This window comes from Ictalurus punctatus, chromosome 28, assembly GCF_001660625.3.
Source record: "Ictalurus punctatus breed USDA103 chromosome 28, Coco_2.0, whole genome shotgun sequence".
Lineage (NCBI taxonomy): Eukaryota > Metazoa > Chordata > Actinopteri > Siluriformes > Ictaluridae > Ictalurus > Ictalurus punctatus.
Window position 1 is genome coordinate 2,490,290 of NC_030443.2, and position 24,173 is coordinate 2,514,462.

At 39.8% G+C, this 24,173-nt stretch overlaps 2 protein-coding genes and 1 non-coding gene across 8 annotated transcripts; all 3 read right to left on the bottom strand.

Moving 5' to 3' along the window:
- Window positions 1–24: 24 nt before the first annotated feature.
- On the bottom strand, window positions 25–4,640 carry LOC108259951 (phospholipase D1). Of its 4 annotated transcripts, none has more exons than XM_017459794.3 (11): window positions 4,436–4,640; window positions 3,752–3,785; window positions 3,494–3,630; window positions 3,060–3,143; window positions 2,515–2,583; window positions 2,273–2,383; window positions 1,953–2,150; window positions 1,703–1,820; window positions 1,496–1,614; window positions 805–930; window positions 25–398 (listed from the first exon to the last, which is right to left on the bottom strand). In XM_017459794.3, the coding sequence occupies exons 5-11, from the start codon at window positions 2,533–2,535 to the stop codon at window positions 105–107; spliced, it is 987 nt and encodes a 328-aa protein (XP_017315283.1). In that variant the 5' UTR covers window positions 2,536–2,583; window positions 3,060–3,143; window positions 3,494–3,630; window positions 3,752–3,785; window positions 4,436–4,640; the 3' UTR covers window positions 25–104. The 4 variants fall into 4 exon arrangements, with proteins under 4 accessions (XP_017315283.1, XP_017315282.1, XP_017315284.1 ...); XM_017459793.3 differs by having other exon boundaries at window positions 3,727–3,785; XM_017459795.3 differs by lacking the exon at window positions 3,752–3,785.
- A 1,688-nt stretch (window positions 4,641–6,328) lies between these two features.
- LOC124626500 (uncharacterized) lies at window positions 6,329–8,822 on the bottom strand. Of its 2 annotated transcripts, none has more exons than XR_008393700.1 (3): window positions 8,458–8,822; window positions 7,676–7,807; window positions 6,329–7,573 (listed from the first exon to the last, which is right to left on the bottom strand). It is a non-coding gene; the product is annotated as an uncharacterized LOC124626500 (transcript). The 2 variants fall into 2 exon arrangements; XR_008393699.1 differs by having other exon boundaries at window positions 8,468–8,818.
- Window positions 8,823–9,652: 830 nt separating this feature from the next.
- On the bottom strand, window positions 9,653–22,487 carry il13ra2 (interleukin 13 receptor, alpha 2). Of its 2 annotated transcripts, XM_017460657.3 has the most exons (11): window positions 22,363–22,466; window positions 21,396–21,472; window positions 21,181–21,304; window positions 20,918–21,069; window positions 15,752–15,905; window positions 14,144–14,264; window positions 13,808–13,992; window positions 13,492–13,643; window positions 12,462–12,606; window positions 12,267–12,390; window positions 9,653–10,985 (listed from the first exon to the last, which is right to left on the bottom strand). In XM_017460657.3, the coding sequence occupies exons 3-11, from the start codon at window positions 21,275–21,277 to the stop codon at window positions 10,889–10,891; spliced, it is 1,227 nt and encodes a 408-aa protein (XP_017316146.1). In that variant the 5' UTR covers window positions 21,278–21,304; window positions 21,396–21,472; window positions 22,363–22,466; the 3' UTR covers window positions 9,653–10,888. The 2 variants fall into 2 exon arrangements, with proteins under 2 accessions (XP_017316146.1, XP_017316145.1); XM_017460656.2 differs by lacking the exon at window positions 21,396–21,472 and having other exon boundaries at window positions 22,363–22,487.
- Between the last annotated feature and the right edge of the window lie 1,686 nt (window positions 22,488–24,173).

A 24,173-nucleotide genomic window follows, 5' to 3' on the forward strand; every position in this document is an offset into this window, starting at 1 on the left:
AAACTGATTTGAGGCAGGTTTTGTGTATTGGCAAGAGAATGCATAGAGAAGTATTACTTTTTTACAGCAAGTGGTTTCACATGAAATTCCTGTGAGTGTGAGTGTTACTTCATGTGTCCCGGCCGGTGAAGCACCTGCTGATGTGTGTGTGTGTGTATTACCTTTATATAAATGTAGTGCTGGCTGTTCGTGATGGTTTCTACATACCCCTTTTGTATAGAACATTCGGATGTCCCAGCTGACCACGAATACATGGAGCGAAGCACCTGGGGATGTGTGTGTGTGTGTATTACCTCAATATATACGTAGTGCTGGATGTTCTTGATGGTTTCTATGTATGCCTTTTGTATAGAACATTCGGATGTCCCAGCTGACCACAAACCCACGGAGCGAAGCATCTGACAATGGAGAACAAGAAAAAAAGAGAGGCGATTAAATTTTCAAAAAGAGAAAGGGAAAAAGCAAGATTATGACTAAATTCTTTGCAAAGGTCTATGATTTCAATTAATTTGTCAAATTATTTTTCTCAAATGAGACTCAAATTAGGAATAACTGCAAATGTAAGTAACTCTAAAAAAAAAAAAAAACGGAAAGAAAATCCTTGTTCTTATTGGCTGAAAATTAATTTCAGTCCCCCCTGTTCTAGATATTAGTTAGGTCATCTGAGGAACTCAGTGTTAGTGTAACAGTGTAATTAGTGTTTAATTACTGAGGATATTAAAATATTTTTGGACACGTATCCAGTCTCGTGTGTCTGTCTGTGTGTGAGTGTCTGTCTGTGTGTGTGTGTCTGTCTGTGTATACCTGCACAGTTGCTTTGTCCTCTTCAGGCTTGTTGGAAGGCTTATCGGAATCGGAGAAAGCGGCAGTACTGTGACTCTTCGGCAGCAGGTACGGGTAAATTGTGGCTTTAGACTTCATCTTAGAGTTCTGAAAAACAGACACACACACAGCATTCCGTCATTTAAACCCTAGTGCATATGTAATACTAGGCTTCATTAACCCATGGATCAATTAAAAAAGGTACACATAGGCCCAGAAACTGTCATAAAAATATTATATATTAATATTTGTGTCAGGTCACAGCAAACCAGTGACTAACTTTCCCATCCGGCACTGCGGTCTACAAACATGGCAAAAACAAACCTGAGAAAATACTACACAATGTTTTGAACCTTTGTCTACAAAATAAAAGCCTATTAAAACAGAATGCATGATTTTATGCTTAAATGTCACGGAGATTAAATATTGCCTTTTGAACAGGTTTCAATGGGGACATTTTTGTCCTTAAGGTTCTGAGTGTAACTATTTTGTGTACCTAGTTTAAAATAGATTTCTGAAAGCAAATGAGAGTGAAATATAAAAATTCCAATAAAAACACACACCTTTTGCAAATTTTATGTTGTTTGCATTAACACAGAAAATGATTTTAAAAAATGAAAAGAAAAAGACAAACGTCCATAGGGACGCACAAGGATTAAGTTTGACCTCTGACCTTAGTGAAATTCCAGCGCTGAATAAAGTGGCGCGAGAGGTCGCTGGCTGCCTTCCCATGGACCACGGCTCCAAGGTCACGCCAAGGGATGCGCGGCACCATCGTCCGGTCCACGATATCTGAGTGAGAGAATACATTACTACTGCAACTACAATACGTATACTCCTGCATGCATGCTAGCACAACTCAAATAATGCTTGGTGGTACCTTCAAAAGGTTTGTCTATCTGTGTCCAGTCCTTCATGAAGAAGTTGTTGTAGTCCTTTCCTAACCACAACAGTGTGTTTTTATCATCCGCTCCGCCAGTGACAGCCTTCCTTTTAGTCTAGAGAGAGAGAGAGAGAGAGAGAGAGAGAGAGATTCACAATACAAAACAGAGCATATTCTATAATCCATGATATATAGGTAATATATCAGGTTATAAGTAGTTATATAAGTAATTCCTTGTCATAGCCACCTTTGGAACTGAACATGCACCCTGAATATCTGTGCCCGATACTAAGACGTCAGTTAGCCTGTAATTACTGTCGTCCCATCTGCCGAAAGCAAGGTCCAGCCCGCCCATGAAGGCCTTCGATTGATCGATAGCCACCAACTTTTCATGGTGGGACCACAGGAAGACTCTGGACGTCACATGGTTGGGATGACGCATAACCTAGGCAACAGCAAGATAAACAATCATAAATTACCATCACTACAAACAAATAAACGAACAAGAAGGATTAATTCGTAAAAAAGTCTCAGTATAGTGTAGTGTGTTTTGTGTAGGGTTCACACCTTGATGTTATTGTGCAGGTCCATCAAGGTTCTCTTACTGTACTTGCTGTCAGTGCTGACGGTAAATGGAACCTCTTTGTACAACAGTACATAAACCTTTACACCTGCCTCCTGAAAAGACAGACACACATACACACACACTATGAGGGAAGAAATCAAAAGGAAACTCTCCATTCACTGTCTCATTATTGATTTGCTCATGTTCTTATCTGTGTGCTGAAAAGCACAAATCTGCTGCTTACGGCTTTGCGTTTGTCAACCATTGGTTATTCTGTGCTGGACGCTCCTTGAGGAAAATTTTGGGACTTAACCTGAGAGAACAGGGAGAGAGGACGAACACGAAACAGCAATTAATCCCCAGACCGCAAAGCTCACAACACAGAGTCAGATCTCAAAGCCCAGGAATTTAAACCAATTTAAAACTGGACAGGACAAAAACGTAAAAACCCCAAAAGCTGTGAAGATAAGGAGTCCAAGATAAATCAATATAACTGGAACGATCTAGATTCATAAACGTAATAGAAGGTGCACACAAAATACACAGGAGGTCCAAGCTATCAGCAGCATGTCTACAATTGAAATCTACTTTCCAACAGTAATAATAAGCCACTTGCCACGTGACTTATACTGACATTTAATTTTCCAGGTCTGACAGAGTAAGTAGAATCTGTTCTGTAACAAACATCAGCACTGAACTATGGCAACAATAACAGCACAAAAACTAAACTAGAGTCTATTAACATGCGCCACTCTAAACTGGCACTGTGTGCATTGAGTGCGTACTGACCACCAATCAGTGATGAAGATCTCCTCCTCCGCCTTCTCCAGTGCGTCCGTCAGGTCCGCAAAATACTCACTCCCGTTCACGTACCTGTCAATCAAATCCATCAGTCGCTCACTCCATCTTTAACAATGTCACTGAAAAAAACTACTCTTCTACATCTCAACACCAAGAGAGAATGCGGCTACACTGCAGATGCACAACGGCATGTAGTATGTACTGTATATATTTACTGTAGTTTTTCTCTAGATTACATCACTATAAACCAAATCATATATGCACTTATACCTGTACACTGAAGCATGCACTTAATTAAAGCTACAATTATAATTAAAAGTATACATGCACATGCTGATACCTGTATGCGTGTCTGTCGTATAGATATGAAGCACTAAGTATAGTACAAATTATAATAAAAGGAGCATGCTAAGGAGATGTACCATTTGGTAACCGAGTTGGGTCTAGGGGGAACGAAGCAGCCAAAGTCTTGAGAAAATCACATTGTAGAGACAGACACCATATTTCCTCCTTCCACCATTGGGCCTACCTGTAACTACTACATTTAATGGTCAGTTCACTGTGACCGACCACACACACACACACACACAAACGTTAGCTTCCCAAAAACTACAGGAACAATTCTTCATCGATATGATTGCTACATGCTCACAACCTTTTTATGTTCCAGGAGAACTGACCGTGTGTCAGGTGCGCCATCATCAGGTACGTATCCTGCACATATATAAAACACAATGAGCATTTGGCTTTTTTCTTCTTTTTTGCAAAATCACATGACAATTGCACATTACTAATTACATATCATACAGAATTGTTCAAAAGTCTAGGCATAGATGTATATGTCTACTACGTTGCTCAGTGTGTAGAAAAATCACAATATACACACACATACATATATATAAATAAAAGACCATTGTAGAATTTACTATTTATAGGCATGTGTTGGGTAAAATTCAAGACTTGTGTTAGATATGTTGAACTAATGGCATTGTGTGGTTTATATCTGTCATAAATAACACCAACAAAGCCCTAATAATCAGTAGAATTGACTGGTGAATTATGCTTCTCCCCACACCTCTGTAGTTAATACAAGATGCTCTCCCACAGCAGCAACAGGATAGATAATGGAGCCAGTTCACAACTTGTGCACTGTTATTCGTTTTAATTCTGCCTCCCTGGTTTAGCACCAGGATTTCCCAAATTTCACAACACTAATTGATAAAAATTTTGCTGAAGTGTTTTACTTATATTTACTTCACAGTTTGGCTGAATTCTTAAATCTCATTTCTCCAAAGCCGTTTATACCAGTTAAAAAAAAAATTTTTTTAAACGAAAAAATGGCATTATCATTATACAGTACATACCTCGTCGATAAACTCGATGTGTGTCACTCTGAAGGTCAGTGGAGTGTTAGCAATATGCCAACACTCATCGCTTTTGTTGGAATACGCCATGAAAATGAGGAAAAACACCGGAAAAACTCACGTCCCTTGAACAAAATGATTTTTCGCTTTTGAATGGGTCAGTTTAAAACGATGCTTATATACCGTTAAAGAAGTTCTAGAATGTTCTGGGCTTAACCACGCACTTTGGGGGGTGGTTGTGTCCCCCCAATATTGTGGAAATACCAATCTGTCCCCCCAATATACAGTAAAAAATATTTTCTATATGTCCCCTTTTATTGAACCCTGCCAACGGATCTGTCTTTTCTTCATCTATTCTATTTATTTATGTCTATAGCTTCTTAATATATTTCCGTTTGTTAAGGAAAATAAGTGTGTCCCCCCACCTCCAATTGTACACTTGGTAGCGCCCATAATCAACGCTAGCTGGTCGGTGATATATTAGCTGTAAGAAATGGAGACAGCATCCAAGTGTAGAAAAGTGCAGCAGAACATGCGGGCTTTTATTCAGACACTCAGTAACTAGATACCTAAATAGTAGGTGACCTTAGATCAGTGTAGAAGGCATCATACCATGTCTTGGTTTGTTCCTAAGAACGTTAATGAACTGTTGATATTTTCACACCCATGAAGTAGGCTAGGCTAACGGCAGTTCCAGTTTTTGACCATTAACGGTACATTCACGTGCACATCCTCCCGCCGAGTTCACTGGTACACCCCCCCCCCCCCCCCCCCCCCCCCCCCATGTCCATACCATGGTTACGCCCTTAGTCTTGGCAATCTTCTTATATCCTAGGCTATCTTTATGTATAGCAACAATTCTTTTTTTCAGATCCTCAGACAGTTCTTTGCCATGAGGTGCCATGTTGAACTTCCAGGGAGCAGTATGAGGACCTGCGTGAAGTTGGCCCCCCACCATCACAAAACGTCTGCAGAATAGTCTCAATTGTTTGTGCTTTGTTTGTGCTGTAAAAAAAAAATTGTTTCTGCTGCTTCGGTTCCGGAGATATTAAAAGAATATTTATAGGTCATCCTGAGGTCAATCAGCCCCCCATGCTCCAGGTTCACTCCGAAAAGGTGACATCACCGCACCATAATTCATTACCTAATATCTTCACGTAACTTCACGCAGGTGTATGAGGGAGTGTGAGAGCAATGACACCAAATTTAACACACCTGCTCCCAATTCACACCTGAAAAATAAATTTAATGAAAAATGAAAAATAAAACAATAACATTAGTACAGTAAAATACATTATTTAAAATAAATAAATAAATAAATACAGTATAGGGAGCAGTACATAGAGAAATCCCACAGAATGAAAGACTACAATAACATTGATCCAGTAAAAGACATTTTGTAAAAAGACATATTCATAACAGTACATACACAGAGAAAAGCCATATCACACACTGAATTCAATCACCAGTATCATTATCAAACTACACAGAAGTGAACTGTGGCGATGAATTATTTACTCCTTTTAACAGCAGCAACTATTAGTTATTTCAACATTTAATTCAAATTTAATTCATAATGTAATAGTTGTGTGAGGTGGGACTCGAACAGAGGTCGTCTTGTTGTCAGCATCAACAGACTTTTACGTCAAAAATACAAAACAGATGCCTATAAATCACGTGTTTCTCTTTATTTCTCCTTTCTTTCGTAGTCGTAGGTTTCAGGTGGTGCAGGAGGCAAAAATAAAAAATAAAACGCAGAAAAATGAAATACCCAACTGCTCCGATAAAATAATATAGAAGAACTTCTCTCAGTCTTAAAGAAATAATAAATAACAGCTTTACCTTTTCTTTGTACTTTTGTCAGTTAATTTAAGTTTGAAGAGACTTGACAAATCAGATTTTTATTTTTATTGTATTTTAGAAAAAAATCCCAATTTTTACAGAAATGGGGTTAGTATGTAGTTAATATGTGTGGTTACTGGAGTTTTAGGGTTTAAAATAGTTTAGCAAATACAAACTATAATTTGAGTTGACTTGGTTTCCCTGATAGCTCTTGGCTAATGTGATACCAAGACATAGACTACACAGCTCTAGCTACAGAACGTGTTCAAAAACACACATTTTACCACAGATCAGTTTACTCTGGCTAAAAAAGATGACTTGCCAATTCTGAACACATATACGATGTATTCTTGTATAAAATATAATTCCAGATTGATCTATATTCAAATTCAGACCTTTTAAGGCATTAAATGAGCAAAATGTAATTTCATAGGAAAAAAGTTTTTAGGATCCATAGAGCATTAGGGCACAGAGTTTGAGAGCATTAAAACATACCTTTAAATGTGGTAGAGACACCAAGACACCAAAGTCAGTTACTATACACCTGCTGTTCCTGAAGGAGAACCTGAGTGAGCTGAAGAGCTGGAACCAAGACCATCTGACCAAGTATATTCAATGATGCTTTAATGGTAAAATTGTAGGCTAGTTAGCAAAAGATGCTTTTAGTGAATTAACATCGCTTTGTTCATATGAATTTGGAAACCAAGCACACGTACGAGCAGACTACTATTTAAGAAGGGGTTAGTAAACAGGAATACATCTGACTCGTTGAAAAACAACACGTAGCAGAACAGCATGACCTACACAGCATATATAAAGCAAAGAAAGACATTTATGTTCGTTATTAACTCAGTAAACTTGTCTTGTATGCAGTCTTATGATAAAGCAGGGTAGAACTGCAGTGTTTCACTATCACTAGAATCGTTTTCTTCATTATCAGTAATCCTGATTGGCTCAACTGTAGCGGTCACCAAGTGTTCAGTGGGATTTGTAGGTTGCAAGTCCAGTGATGTGACCTGCTCTCCAATAGGGAGTGCGGCGTCTGTTGTTGTGTGACAGGGAGATAAAGCGTACATCTCCAGTTGATCTTGAGAAGTAGAGGCAACCTCAGCAGTTACAGCAGAGACACCAAGGCCAGTCGAGCCTGCAGGACATGCAGTGAAGCGGATTTGGCTCGTTAACATCTGAACAAGCTCTGAGGCATGTTTCTGCTCTGTGATGATCCTCAGGGTGAATCTGGGTTTATGGTTTCTACCTGAACCTGCAAAAGGCACGATCTCGATTTCTGCCAATTTCCTGACAGAGAGAACAAGAGAGGAAATCAAGTGGCAATCAAGTGCATGTGGGCATGTTTGTTCATGTGTATGTGTAAGTGTGTGTAGGTGTGTGCGTCAGTACTGTCTTGTTTTGTGTGTGCGACGGCGCCTCATGAGACAGCAGACCGCAAAGATGGAAATAACTGTGAGCGACAGGACCACCATAAATACGATGAAAATGTCAGATTTCAGCCACTCAGACATGGAGCTCACCCTAGTGTCAATCACACACACACACACACACACACACAGACACACACACACACACACACACACACACACCAGACTTTACCTGTTCCATTCATAACGACAATGATGTATAGTAACAAGGCAGAAACACTGTATTTAAGTGTTTTGTTCTGATATTTTCTAAATAACTGAACTATAAATGCATTTGTCAAATTTAGCCTTACTTAATCACCTTTTTAGAAGTAAACAGCTCTTAAAAAAGATGCTGATAAACGTCTACATACACCTTCAATACTTTCTGCAATACACACTCTTAAGTAAAAAAAATAAACCTGACCGGTACTTCTAGGCGGTCTGACCACTAAAACGACTCTGCGAGTCGACTCCCAACGTATATCACAAGAAAGCGATTCAAAGAGCCGGCCTAGAGAACCGACTCTTTCACGAACGATGCCGCTGTTCCCTTAAACTAAAGGGAGCTTGCGTGAGCTTCACGCGCGTCACCGGCATCTGAGGCTTGTGTACATTTACATTTATTCGTTTAGCTGACGCTTTTATCTAATTACAAATGAGAACGTACAAGCAAAATATGTAATAAATATAATAGGAACGTAACATCGTGCCTATTTACAGGCCTGCCGGATTAAGCGCGCGTCACGTGATATAAAACGGCACCTGTGATCACCTGCTCTGTCTTCCGGACCGGTCCGTTCTCTCCCAGCATTATAAAATCCTTTCAAAAGTCTTCCAAAGTGTTACAGGATAGTAAGTGAGATACTTTTGTTGTAAGTCATTGTGGTATACTTCATTTAACTGAGATGTTTTCAGCAGCAACTTTAACACTTCCATATACTTCAAATGTGAAATTCGCTGTAATATACAGTGTAATTCAAAGTAAAAGAAGCCTGGGTCACTGGAATAAAGTCGGTGTGACGTTGGAGGTTCGATATTCGGAGATATGCAGAAATTAAGGGACCGTCTCTAAAGTTACATACCACATTGTTATACACGTTTCTAACTTCAATAGCATTTGAAGGGAATGACTTACAGTCATATAACCAACTGTACAGTGTTCATCTGTCGGGTATGACACACACCTTTTAGATTTCTGATATTTATCAAAATAAACTATATAAATATTGTCATGTATTTTATTACTGCATGGGCCCATACAAAAAAATATACCATTATTTAAAGCTCAGTAGCATTTGAAGGGAATGATGTACTGTCACAAAATCAAGTGGAAAGTGTTCATCTAGGTGTCAGGTATGATGCACACATTTGAGATTATTGATATTTATCAAAATAAGATATTCAATCATATGTAAATTAGACATGAATTTCACTGCAGAATGGGCTCATACACAAAATATACCATTATTTAAAGCTCAATAGCAAACCAACTTTATACCAGTCATTTAACTGAGATGTTTTCAGCAGCAACTTTGAGTTTAACACTTCCAAATACTTCAAATGTCAAAGTCGCTGTAATATACAGTGTAATTCAAAGAAAAAGAAGCCTGGTTAGAGTAATGGGTTTCTTTTCGATGCTTCATCATATTACCCAGCAGGGGGCGCTCCAGACTAAGATACTGAAATTGATCAAACTGTTATACAAGTTATATATATATATATATATATATATATATATATATATATATATATATATATATATATATATATATATATATATATATATATGTATGTATGTATGTGTGTGTGTGTGTGTGTGTGTGTGTGTGTGTATAATTTGTCAGTCAAATGCTTTCATTTCACAATATGAACTTAAGTAATAGATGTAAATTTTAGATAAAATTGACAGGGATTTTTAGACACTTATTTTGGTGTATCCACACAAAGAATCACTTCATTGATATTCAAAGATTTTATTAAGGTAGTATAGCTTTTTATTATTGTGATATTTACAAAGCCACTGAATATTTTTTTTGGAGTGTGGTTCTGTTTTTGGGAAGCCCATATAGTAATTTGTTTTTGGCATCAAAGACTGACAAAGCTATATATAGGTCTCAACAGGAAGGCGACAAATTACAGTCTACTATCATGTTTTGTTACCAATGTCCATCATCATCAGTAGTTACTAAATTGCTAGCACTCATCGGCAGACCAGTTCAGCCATTTTTCATACTGGAGTTCACATATTTACTGTAGTCTTATTTCCTTTTTTTCTCTTCTTCTTTCACTTTAACTTGGTTTCACCTAGAAGTGTCATATTTTCTGGACAGGGATGAAGCAGTCCTGAGAAAATGAGACAAATTTAGCCTATAACTAGCTCTCTGTAGTCAGGAATGTTTAAAGAGAAATTGGCGCTGTTTTTGTTGCAACCTATAGCCTTCCTCACAATCCGGTCAATCAGAGTGATGCTAGCCAATCACAAGCAACTGTGAGCGCCACAACTGGCCATTTAGCATACTTCTTCAAGTTCGTTCAGCTGTCCAGTGGCTAGCTTCATGTATTGATAAAGAAGCACCTATCAGCCTTCTTCCCAGGTAGCCGTAGTGATACAGTGAAAGACAAAGCTTTTATTTATACTAAGGACAAAATCAGGTTTAAAGATGTAATGTTGCGTTTGTAATATATAGTCGCAAACTGTAGAGTGTAGTGAAAAGACATCGAGTGTCCTGTACAAAAGGGATATATCGCCGAAAAGACAATGTTGATAGTGAAATAACAGACAGTAAATTTGATCGAACAAATATAACATGGTAAAAATTATTCAGTAAAAACCTAGTGTAAAATTGTTTAAATGTTGGCAAGAATTCTGGCATTTAATGAGTAACTTTAGTACAATACAGTATTTAAAAAAAAAAAGAAGACAAATAAACAACACAGAAAATACATTCAGAAAGGAAACACTGTTTGGTAGTGCTATGCTGCCACAGATTATTTTAAAATCCCACAGAGAGCGACTACAGTCTCTGTAAAAAGGTGCAGGATTTATACATGGTCCATTGTGCATCTTAAGAAAACCAGTGCCCAGACTCAAATCGTTTTGTGCTGTAAACAGATTGGCTGGGAACTGACAGAGGATCCGAATGTACTCGCACATGCTGAAGTGTCCATGTGCGACTGGCTGAGAAATGAGTATTTAAAGCATGGGGCTGAATATAGGCGGGATCACCTTCTGGACCTTCTCCTGGTACAGAGCGCGGAACACATGCTTCTGTTCATTCCTGTTCTTCCACCTGGAGACAGACAGAAAGAGCATGAGAAAATGAACGTAATCTGATATGGCTGGTCGAACTGTGGGTGCAACCAGGACTATATCAGTAAAACTCAGGCTCTGCCCTGATTAGCCAGTGTATTTTTACGCCTCTCTTTGTCCTGTATTTTATGTGAGGAACAAAACACCTCTGGGGCATTTTGTTATACTCGAACGATAGGGACGAACAATAGGGTGTTGTGATCCGCCCTGAAAGGAGTTAGAGTCGATTTAACTCTGATTACCGTGATTGTCTGGGTTCCAAAACTATCCAACCACAGATAAAGGGATTCCGTGGGTGTGTCCTGACGCCGCTCTGACAAACAATTGCCAAAATGAACAATAAAAATATTCGCCAATGAAGTTTATTAGCAATTAGTTGGACTAACTGTTAATAAACACATTTGATGGACATTTGGTGGAGCAAGCTGTGTTTACATTACATCACACTGTTGACCTCATGGCATAACATTCTGTTTTCAGTCATTTCTCTGCTTGAACCATGCTTATTAACCACGGTGAACTGAATTATCCTACCGTATATGCTTTTCTAGTTTTATCGCACGGTCATATTTATCTGTCTTTACCGCCCTGTTAGAAAACGTTGTCTTCAGGTCCTTCGGCCAAAAAGTTGGTCGTTTGTATGACAACCCGTCGGGGTGAAAATGAGCACGGTCTCAGATGAACTATTAGCTGACGAGACAAACGATTTCACGTTTCAAACCACGGAACGATGCATATTCATTATAGAGTGTTGGGCAGCGAGTAGTGACGCTATGTGGATTAATTAGCTTGCAAAGTAGTTCAACTATTCTGTTCTTAGTATACACATAATAGGCTGCACTCTTAATATACAGTATCTCGTGTGTTAAGTCATTAATTCGATTCACTATATTCCAGCCATTGAAAACTAAGAGTCAACCCCAGCGCATGAGTCGATTCCACATACTGAAAACGATTTGCCTCGGTACATCAGAATGTTTAGCATTAGAGGGTTTCAGTCAGAGATGCTGCAGATATTTACTTAGCCTTTATTTTGAATTTTTTTTTTCTAGCTAGAACTGAACTAATCATGACTACAAATGCAGGCAACGCACCGTTGCAAAAAAGCGTGCAGACGCAGTAAAGCATTTACAGAATACCGTCGTCTTGCTTCGGTTCGGGTGTGTCATTTGGGCATCATACGCACTTGATAATATGAGAGATTATTGTTTAAATAACCCACTAACCAACCAGTCAAGCAATCATTCAGTCATCAACTTACATCTTCTTGAGCATCCATAGTATGAGGCAGACGGTGCCGACCAAAACAATGACACTGGCTATAATGGTGAGCAGAAGCAAAGCACTCCAGGGTGCCATGCATACAATTGATCTTGGTTCAGTCTCTGTGGAAAAAGAACACGGATTTAGCGTTCAAGTCTGGTGTGTGGACATCAGCAAATTTATCGGGTTGTACCTGGAATGCATCTTGGTTGGCTCCAGTTGCTCCAGAACCCATCATCAGCACAGTAAATGTTCACTTTAGACCTGACGCGGAAGCACTTTCTGTCGCTTACACCATCCTGATGGAGATCAAACGCCGTCTCATCGATTACAGCTGTCTGTGGAAACGGCAGGGGAGGGGGGGGGAGACAATCAGTGCCAAATTATGACCGACTTCTGTGCTATGTGATTATTAACATGATTATTTCAATAATCTGCTGTATCCTAAAAACACAACCCGGATAATCAACAGGTTTATGTAAGTATGTATTCATACATGCTCTCTAACTTCCCTCTGGGATCAATAAAGTGCTATCTTATTAGTGGGAATGATGCACATCATCAGCACCAACAACATCTTTAAGTATCGAGTTATAATCTGTTTTTTTTTTAAAAGACAAAGGCAAAAGGACTGATCGGCTATAACTGTATGAAATTTATACCAGATTCTAGCGATTATCTGAGATGTCATTGTGTGTACTACTGTATCAAATAGTCATTTGTAGGAGTTTGGGGAAATATGTACATTATGATGCCTTTTTGATGCCTTTTGGAAAGATCCTGCATTTGATGTAAGAACCATCTAGAATAGATAATTAAAAACGTAGTACTTGTAAACTTTTCATTTCTTGTTTAGATTCGAAACATGAGAGCGGTAGAGACGCTTTCGATAAGGCAAGCACCGCCAAACAGGTAGAATTAAAACCAGTACCTGCCATTTGAAAACAGTTTGACTTTTACGAGGTCGATGGTATGCCAAGACCATGGCAGTTTGCTGGTTTAAATACGTTCACAACACGACCAGTATAAGAAATCGTGTCAGACATTTTCACCCTGATCTGGCGTTAGCAGGAAACGCTGTTAAATCACCTGATTATTTGGAAAAGAATCCATGTGCAGAGAACAGTAAATCAGATCCATTGAAAATCTTTTTTTTTGCTAATCGAATTCAGTCAAATCACGGGGCAATGATGATGACCCCTAGTAGCGTGTGTGAGACTCACCTGTTTCTCGCTGTCATTGTGGTTCCCTGTGGTTATTTCAACCTCATACTCCAGACACTGCTCTGGAATGGGACCTGACGGAGGGGCCCACTCTACATGCACCAGGGTGCCATTATGCACCAAATGCAGATTAGACACGGCCGCAGGTTTGACTGGGAGGGACGGGGTACAAGGAATGTTTAGGACTTTTTCAGCCATGTCCAAGCCATCCAAGACTAACCTAGTCTAGATAACGTCTCATTTTTATCATTTAATAATAAGAATAATAATATACATGTCATGGCTTTGAGCAGTCATGATGCTGAAGCGTAATTACCATGGTTTTGGACTGCCAGGGAGAAGAAGGCCGGCTCTAAATCCCCTGCCTCAGAAGAGCCATTCACACAAATGTTAAACTCTGAAAAATCCAAAAGAGACGTGGGAGGGAATCTACATCCTTTGCGGCGCTCACCAGATGTTACGTACGCCGGACATTCCTGTGTTTCCTGCATTGCCCTGTGCCTGGAGAAATAGAACAGGTACAACACACATTTTGATGACTGCTTTAAATTTTTTTTTTTTTTTTTTTTTTTTTTAATTTAGGCTGTCGATCTGTCAGTATCAGGCCTGTCACAGGTGCCTTGGTTAAATTAAGGATGATATAGAGCTTTACCAGTAATAGAGGTAGTGTTTTGAGTTGACGGGCTCTACAGTTCCAGGCTCCCATGTGCACTCCATGTACTCCTTGTTAAAATAAACACAGTGGAAATCCCTTATTCTTGAGTCAGCCACACCTGAGAGAGATATCGATTCCAATATTAAAACCATGCCGCACATCTGCACATTCTGTTGAGTACTTTTGCAGATTAAAGTATTGGAGCATGCACTATATGTGCAGTGCCCTTGTGAAAAGAACGCTTTTGTTTGTTCTGCTCACCCTCTGAGTGCACAATGGAAAGTCTTAAATGCTTTATCTTCTGATAAAGAAAGTTTTTTTTCCCTTATACAGGGTTGGTAACATCTATACCGGTCTGTTTTACACCGTCCGCCTGATAAACCTTTCAGGTATTTTTTTAAAAGAGAATTTAAAACTGCATTAAATAGTAATATACAGTAGTGAACAGGCTTCAAACTTCACAAAGACTGAAGAAGGAATGACAAGTGGGTTTGTAGAAGCCTCTAAACTCCAAGGAAAGAAGGAGAATTAAACGGATAGCCTCATGATTCACTTCTTCCTCAAAGAACTTCAGAGTGTAAACATTCATCCTTCGGATGCCAAAAGCTGACTAAACATTATGACCTTTCCACTGAGTAGTACAGCTGTGGGAATTTTTCAAGGAAGAAAAACAAAAAACAAAAAGGCATCCTTTTCTTGCCAACTCTAGGTCACACTGGGTTCAAACCAAGGGAGGACAATTGATCATTGTGGATTCACTTTCAACAAAACAAGGACAGCACTTGATGTTGATCGATTTAATGAAGGGGTTGGAATTTAAAGACATTTTTACTATATGCAGTTTCCATACAACAATAACGGTTCATTATATTAAAAGAACAGCAGTTTTGACAAATGTCCTGAAACAACACGTCATTGAACAATGACGGCCATTTTTTTTTTGAGTTTGCACTTAAGTGGCCTTGTTCAGTGGACGGAACCAGAGGGGTGATACACAAGGGGAGCTTCAAATCATCATCGTATTCTCATCATCCTCTGCACCGGGAGCTTCCTTTCAAAGTGTCGGCCTTGACCAATCTCTAAACACGCAGCAAGATTAATCTCTCTTACGGGAACCTCTAATCACAAATGTTTATACCTATACCAAGAACGAAAAAAAGGATGACTGTAACAGTGAGCAATAACACTGTGGGAACAAAACTTTCTAATATCAGTCTAAAAGAAAGTTGTGGGTAAAAATGGGATGGGAAATTCCAGTACCGTGTCAGGATTACGGCTGATTCATTAGGCTGTATTAAATTGTCTACTAAGCTTAAAGCGCCATTGGAAAATATAAGGAGACGAATTTAGGATTTGCCTTGAGTAGGCTCTATGTTTTACTTTTTCCTCACGCTGAATAAACACGAGTCTTGCCATCAGACCACTTTGGGATTTAACAGTAAGCCTCTGCACTTAAGACAGCTGCTTATTATGACCACTTCCCACGTAAGTGTATGATGTCTTGGATAGTGTACTGTTTTTTTGGCAGAGCTGATCCGGATAGAAAGGATCCCATTATAGATTATAGTCCAGCCTAGTGGAATGGCACATGCGAACAAAGCATACCTTTGTGTTCAGGCATGTGCACGAACTCGACGTCTTCTCCCAGAATATCGCTCCCATTGGTGCACGAACCCTTCAGCAAGGTAAGCATCCGCACCTGGATGGGTTTCTCTAGGTTAAACTGGGCCGCGTAGAATAGCCTGGACGTCTGCACGCCCTACGAGACACACATGAGACGCACACACAAAATTAGGTCGTCTTTAAAAGACTGAGATCGATATCATCGCTGTGCACCGACTTAACAAAAAAAAAAGGAAATGAGCGCAGCAGACGAGCCGCAGAAGTAACATGACCTGCTGGCTGTTAATCAAAAATCTGATACTGTAAGCAAAAGCGCACACACACATACTTACGCAGCTGTGGATCAGGTGGTAGAGTGGGTTATCCACTAATCGTAGGGTCGGCGGTTTGATTCCTGGCCTACGTAACTCCACATGCCGAAGTGTCCTTGGGCAAGACACTGAACCCCAAGTTGATGGGAAGCTAGCGTCTTGCATGGCAGCTCTACTACCGTGTGAATGAGAACTGGTTTAAAAAGCGCTATATAAGTGCAGACTATTTACCATTCCATACAGTATAAGGATATTTTGGAAAATTTACTTTTTTTTTTTATTAGGAGGGTTTGGCCTCCTGTCCTCATGAAAACTCTGTCTATCACGGTCGCTGACTGGGTTGTGATTTTGCACAATCCAATCATTTCTTATTGTTTCATTATTACGCTTTCGTGCAGAGTAGGTAGATGCCGTAACGCTCCTGAACAAACGGTGCCGATGTTGCAAACTGCAACGTGAATGAAATCCGATATAACCCGGGTGAACTCTTCGTACTCAAGTGTAACGTTCATCATTAGTTATACCTCGTACGTTACTCTTGAGGCATTTGACCAAAACAGTTGGAGACAGACCATCACTGGGCCGGCACGCTCATGTGTGCAATTTCGAATCGCGTTTGTCATGTCTGGACAGAAATGCGTTCGGAAATGCTGTTTATGCACATGTGGGAAAAAACCACAAAAAACAAAGGGGTACAAACAAAGCGTTCAAAAATACCTGAACGTGTACGGATGGGGCCTTAAACCCGCACTACATCGATTGATTGATAAAGTTGCAATTGATATATTGCAAACCGTAAATTGTCGAGTTAGATAAACGAGAGCGAGAGAGAGAGCGAGAGAGAGAGCGCGAGAGCGGTGTATTGTAAACTTTCAGTTCGGGTCTTTAACGCTGAGGTATATTTAATTTGCCACGTTTTCTTTTTTTTTTTCACTCGTAAATTGAGTAATGGATTTCGTCTGCCTGGAGCTTTCCTTGGAACTGAATCCAAGCAGATTCTAGGTAACTCCCAATCTGTGAACAAGGCCAAGAATAACCATACACAGTGCAGATGTTGCCAACATTTTGCTCAGAGTCAGGAGCACGATCATGTCAGGAAATGCTTGTCTGCTTCAATCTTTGTACATACACTAAGGAACATATTGTGCATTTCTGACTTGAGGCTAGACAAATGGCAGAGAACACGATACAGCTTTCAAACATGCTGTCCAGGCCTCTGATGGAAAACAAGACATGCTGCCAGCACAGATAGCGCCCTGATACCTAATAGCGTCCTTCAGTTTGAATAAAAAAGTCCATTGCATTGCATCTTTAACCTGAAACTTAAGACTACAAAGCGCTTTACACTGTTTCTCATTCACCCATTCAAACACACATACACACACACACCACAATGGCTGCGGAACTGCCATGCAAGGTGCTAGCTTGCCATCGGGAGCAGCTTGGGGTTCAGTGTCTTCGGCATGTGGAGACATGTGGGCCAGGAATCGAGCCGCCAATCCTACAATTAGTGAACAGTTCGCTCTACCACCTGAGCCACAGCCGCCCTGATTGTTTAATTAAATGCAATCTAGAGTCCCCTCCAAAACTACTGGAACAGCAAAGGCCAATTCTTTTTTTTCCCTTTTCCACCCCTGCTATACATTGCAGACATTTGGGGATGAGATGAAAAGATGAATACGAGACGACAGATCAGAATTTCAGCTTTTATTTCCTCATATTTACATTGATATGTGTTGAACAACTTAAAACACGGCATCTTTGGTGGCAGACCACCTCATTTTTAGGTGAGCAAAATTATAGGAACAGATAGACCTGGAGGAAATAACATTTAATATTTGCTTGCAATAACTGCATCAATTTTGTGACCCACTGACATCACCAAACTGTTGCGTTTTGTGTGTGTGTGTGTGTGTGTGTGTGTGTGTGTGTGTGTGTGTGTGTGTGTGTGTGTGTGTGTTGCTTTCCCAGGCTAATACTGCAGCTTCTTTCAGTTGTTGTTTGTTTTGGGGACCTTCTCCATTCAGTCTCCTCTTCAGTAGGTGAACTGCATGCCCAATTGGGCTATGGTCTGGTGATTGACTTGGCCGGTCTAAGACCTTCCACTTTTTCCCCTGATGATGTCCTTGGTTGTGTTGTCAGTGGTTTTTGGGTCATTGTCTTGCTGCATGATGAAGTTCCTCACAATTAGAATGGATGCATTTCTCAGTAAACTGAAAAAGAGACTGTTTCTGTAGACTTCTGAATTCATTGTGCCGCTACCATCATGAGTTACATCATCAATAAAGATTAGTGAGCTCGTTACAGAAGCCCAAGCCATGATGCTACCTCCACCATGCTTGACTGATGAGCTTGTATGTTTTGGATCATGAGCTTTTCTTTCTCCACACTTTGGCCTTTCCATCACTTCGGTAAAGGTTGATCTTGATTCCAGAAGTTTTATATCTGTATCTATATCTATATCAGATATGTCATTTTTGTTTTATAAATCCCAATCTGGCCTTCTGATTCTTACTGCTGATGAGTGGTTTGCATCTTCTGGTAGGGTCTGTATTTCCACATGGTGGATTGTGACACCTTCACCCCCGCCGTGTGGCAGTTGTTGGTGATGTCACTGACTCTTGTTTTTGGGTTTTCTTCACAGCTCTCAATATTTCTGTTGTCAGCTGTTGTAGTTTTCCTTGGCCATCGTGCTCCATGTCTTGTTAGTACACCAGTGCTTTCTTTCTTTTTCAGGACATTCCTATTTGTTGTATTGGTTATACCCAATGTTTATGCAATGCCCCTGATTGAGTTTCCCTCTTTTCTTAGCTTCAAAATGGCTTACTTTTCTCTCACAGACAGCTCTCTGATCTTCATGTTGGCTTATCCTTTTGAACAATAAATGCAGTCTTCACAGGTGAAACCGAAGGCTAAAACCAATCAATAAGAAATCGCCTATGAACCAATCAATCTAACAGGACACTTTTGGAGAGAGCTGTAAATGTAGCTTTTTATTTTGTCTACTGAATAGGCTAGGCCAACATCATTACAGTCTCTTTTCTAGCGACTCTTCTTGGTGATGCAGTACATGTCCTAGTGTTATTTGTCACGATTTCCCCTCGCGCTAGCACTGTAGCACGCTTCCGGGTTTTACAGTGACATTGACTTTGTTTACTTTTGACACGTCTGCATGTGTTATGATTTCTGTCCTGTCTCCGCCCCTGTATTGCCATTGGTTGTTCCACAATGATGTTACATCATTGTTCTCGGCTGTTTTGTGTTTCACCCGTGATTTCGTTTCGTATGTAAACCCCTCGTGTCGTCGCGAAGTATTACATGTGTTTTCCGTATACCAAGCATTCGTTTCATAGTTTGGATCTCGTTCTCACCTTCGCTATTCGTTTCTTGTTTAGCCTAGTTTATGCTAGTGGTGGGCAGAGCGAGGTTTTGTGGAACAATGAAGCAGTCAGAGCAAATGTGTCATATTGTGTCGAGGCTTCGAAACAATCCAACACCCATCTCCATGGTGACACCTAGCGGTCACTGGCAGGCGTTGATCCGAAACATCCTTGACAACGAGTCAGACCAGCGTTGACGAATTATAACCTATGTGTTGTTTGTGTGTGAGAACCGATAGAGTTCTCAACTGGTATGCTGCTGCCGTGGGTTTGAATCCTGGGTGAAGTATGCCTGTCCACATCGCTGTAAGAGCCATTGAAAAATTTGTCCTTTTTTTATATTTATTGTTGCGGTTTTAACATCTGTCTGACAACCTGTAACCTGTAGGCTCCTCGTAGGTTCTTTTGATCAGGAAAAATTAAGATAAATAAATGCAAAACTGACCAAATTCTCTCTCGCCTACGTAATAACCCACACCATCTGGCCATGTCTTCTTTCTTTTTCCATCAGGAAATTTGGTGGGATTTCACGTCAGATGATTAACAAGGCATCCTGAGGCGAGCACTGACCGTGGATCAGTCCAAACACTCTTGAATCATTTCAGTTTTTATAAATCTACATAATAAAACTGACCGGAGAACAGTTCAAATCATATATTAAACACTGCTTCACCTGGAGCCTCGTTTGCTGAAATCACGTGACTCGCCCAATTCTATACACGCGCCCGAACCACTGGTTCGAAATGAAAGACTCGCAAAGGTTTCGAAGCGTCATGAAGCGGTGTCTTGAAAGCGCCCGTCATCTTATCGCCTGTTTTTCACCACGTTATCGATTCACGTTTTAGAATTGTCTGTCTGCCTGCCTCTCTTCTATAAAGACGGCACTTCTGCATAAACGTGAAAGTTACTACACGTGAAAAGGAAACACACACAAAAAAAAATACTCAACTGTAAATAGTTCCTAATAATGGAAACTATTGCGTATGTGTTTTCTTTAACCACACCCTTGGACACTGGCGTAGATAAGGAACCAAAACGATTCACTTAATTACCAGCAATGTCAAGGTCAGGTCCGCTCTCTATGGCAGCTTGAAAAACTATCACAGAATCTAGCCAGAATTAAAAAACAATAATAATAAAATTACTGTAAGTTAAAAAATATATATAGATACATGTGCAATTTCTAAAAGGTGTGGCACATGAAAATAAACATGACTTTGATTTGTACAACAGATAATGATATTCTCGCTTCAAGTAATTTCAAGAGAAATGCCTCGAGCCTGTGCTTCAGAGACAGAAGTCAACCTCTCTGTCGAGATAAATCACAGTTTAGACATAGGGTCTGATGATAAAGATCACAGATAGCAAAGGTGACTAAAAAAGGTGACTTTTTCCCTTTTCCCCAGAGGGCTTTGGTAATGTTTGTAAGTTTTGCGTTAGCGTGTTTGGATGCGTACCTTCCATCTCCCTGTGTAGGTGTCATAAAAGCGGAGCTGGTAGCGAACAGTGCAGTTTACGAGGTCATGCAAGCTGCCCGGTGGGCTCCACTGGATGTTCAGGTAACCCAGATGACCCGGATCAATGATCTTTATGTTTTCTGGAGGATCCACTGGAGAAAAGAAACACTGCTGCATATTACAGGGTCGTTAATATCGCATCCATACGACATTTATGAGTCAGAATGGAGACTCACACGGCATTGACCAATGGCAACGCTCACCTGACACACCTGCTACTGTGACTGAGTGTGACATGTGCTTAGTCAACAAAACAAAGGTGACTAAACACATCCAGAGCGACGTCTGCCGCAAAGTCATCCTGGCTGCTACGTATTTGTGTTATTCCTGAGATGAACAGAAGAGGCAGTTAAATGGTGACTTGAAAGATATGAGTTTCATACTGAGATTTTAGGATTTTGACTCTTGACTGACTGACCCGCTATTCATTTTGAACTTCTTTGTCCGTGCCAATAACGGCGCCATAAATTTCACTGTGATTTATTTAGCAAAGGCCTAAAAAAATAAAATGAATAAATAAATGATGGAATAAGGATGAAAGCGCCATGCTTTCAGTATGTTGCACAAATATACTTTGAAATAATCCAGTCGCACTTAATGGCTGGTCGCTACAGAGTTTAATATCGCTGTAGAGTGTGGAAGCTAGCTAAACTTCACAGTAGACATGGTATTATATGTATTATATGCACATAGAGCAAGGGTTAAGCTATGATCAGCTTGATTTTGTCTTCTAAACAGGTCAATCAAACAAATACCTGTTTGTAGGTCAAGTTCACAAATGTAGTCATTCAAGCAAGCATAAAATGTGCCGTGCGTTATAACATTCAGATAAATTTATCTAAATGTCATAACCTTTGTATGTTGTAAATATCGCACCTGTTTCATTAAATAGGGCACATGAGTAACACACCTACTTATGTCATAAGCTTGAGACCGTTCCAGCCAAACTCTCAGCCCCATCCCCCCCCACCCCCACGCCCAACACACCCCCACACACACACACACACACACACACACACACACACACACACACACACACACACACACACATTTCACAGCCAATGATCTCAGAGGAAATTCAGAACATTCAGATCACTGTATAAATGTATGCTGTCAAGACATGCCATCACTACTATAAAATTTTCCGTCTCCCAAGACCCGTTTAAAGATTACAGCTCTTGTAAAACATGATTATTTCAGCAAGTGACACCCAAACCCACATGTAGTGTCAGAGATTAGAAGAAAAGTTTGAAAAAGATTAGAAAAACAAATTACAACAAAGAAACATGTGTTTTTTTTTTTTGTTTTTTTTTTTAAGAAGAGAAACCAATGACTATAAAGGCACTGTGTAAAAGTACAAGCCTCACATAAGTAGAATAACTCACTGAAATGTTCTTGACTGGCGAGACGGAGCGCTTCTCTGTAGTGATGCTCTCGGTGCGTGTTCACTCCCTCTCCTCTGGAAACAGTCTGACAGTACACTGCTGCCAGAGATCGCCTTTTGTTCCACGGAACACAGCCCCCCCTACAGGTAATAATTTACTATCTTCTGTACATCTAAAAATGGATAGTGTGCACTTTTTTATCCTATATCTAGATCTTTCATGCACCAGGACAATTTCCAAACCTTTGTGCCTGTTCAGCTAATCAGATTGTCTGATCTAGAAGTTTGAAATCTACAATATATACATACATACATACATATATATATATATATATATATATATATATATATATATATATATATATATATATATATAGATATAGATATAGATAGATAGATAGATAGTGTGTGTGTGTGTGTGTGTGTGGGGGGGGGGGGGGGGGGCACGAGTTTTCTGCTCACTTTTCCATCTTCTAGTTCGGTCCTGAGCTTGGGTTATATGTGTGCATTCCCATTCCCATTATTAATATTAAATATATGTAAATGAACTGCAATCCAGAGCCATCCTGTACCCACTTAACTTATCTGGAAGGACACTCGGATGTGACACTTTACTGTTATATAATGTCCACATTATTGAAGTTTGAGGTGCTGAGAGGCAATTTGTATAAGGCCAGATTTTAATTAATAGGATTTATTAGGATAATTAGAATATTTACATTTTTTTTTCTAGTACCATTAAATGGCACATTTGAATTGGATTTAAATAATCATGCAGTTGAGCAGAGTGAGATGAATTCACCTAAAAAAAAAAAAAAAAAAAAGGGGATGTGGGAGTGACAGAATGACACAGAATCAAGACACAAGAGATATGAATGCAGCTGTTCATTCTCCATCTGTGAATTTCATGTAAGTGCATTTCATGTAAACGGGTTTTATTCCAAAGAATAAATGAATCTCTCAGTGCTGCTCATTTAATCCCGAACACATCACAGATTGTGGATTGCAAAAGTACTTTCAATAGATTTTGGTTCTTTGTCAATTTCCTGTGTGCTTGCATTATTGTAGAATTCCCTGATCTGTGAGTCAGGTTTGTTGGTATTCCCCGCCCCCACCCCAAAAAAAATAAAAAAATAAAATAAAAATCTAGACCGGCTTTTGAAACACTGAGGTACTGCAAGCCGAGTCATCCAAAGCCACTGTAATTCATCAGCTTTCTTCCACAGAATACAGACTAAACACTCATCTTATAAATAAAGCTGCACTGTAAAACCAAGGATGGTTCAATTCTAACCACAAGTCCTCACATGATTTTTAAACACCCCCCCCCCCCCACTACCCCCACACAGTACAAGCCACTCATTCTGCAGAATGTTAATGCATCACGAACAAATGGTTTCAGAGGAAGTCTCTGAAGCCTGTGATGAGGATGTCACACACATAGCCTAGCCTATGCATGGCACCTACATTAAATGTGTTTTGGATTTACTGAATATCAAAGGCCATTTCTTATAGGCCTGGATCTTGAGGCTACGGTGAAATGCTGACCTTGATTTGTTAGACAGCAGTTGATGTTCTGCCCCTATGACCTCTGGACTTCCTTCTTTCCTTCCAAAATGTGGTTCTCTTTTTCCAGAGAACTGGTACATACAGTTTCCCTAGAAATTCGCAGACCAGTCTAATACTTGTGACTTTAACAAGAGACAATTTCTTTGAATTGTTTATTATTTTTTTTGCGATATTAAATCCTTCAGTGTTCCAGCTAAGAGCAAGAGATCTAAATGAAAAAAAAGTTTCACATGCGTAGGTTTA

Coding starts and splice junctions, on each gene's coding strand:
- LOC108259951 (XM_017459795.3), bottom strand. CDS start 2,535: ATGGTTGACAAACGCAAAGCC. Junction 1,821..1,952: donor GTGCATGTTCAGTTCCAAAG/GTGGCTATGACA, acceptor CTCTCTCTCTAG/ACTAAAAGGAAGGCTGTCAC. Junction 931..1,495: donor AGCGCTGGAATTTCACTAAG/GTCAGAGGTCAA, acceptor TCTGTTTTTCAG/AACTCTAAGATGAAGTCTAA.
- il13ra2 (XM_017460656.2), bottom strand. CDS start 21,277: ATGACTTTGCGGCAGACGTCGCTCTGGATGTGTTTAGTCACCTTTGTT. Junction 13,993..14,143: donor AAACACTACCTCTATTACTG/GTAAAGCTCTAT, acceptor CTATTTCTCCAG/GCACAGGGCAATGCAGGAAA. Junction 13,644..13,807: donor CCTGGCAGTCCAAAACCATG/GTAATTACGCTT, acceptor CGTCCCTCCCAG/TCAAACCTGCGGCCGTGTCT.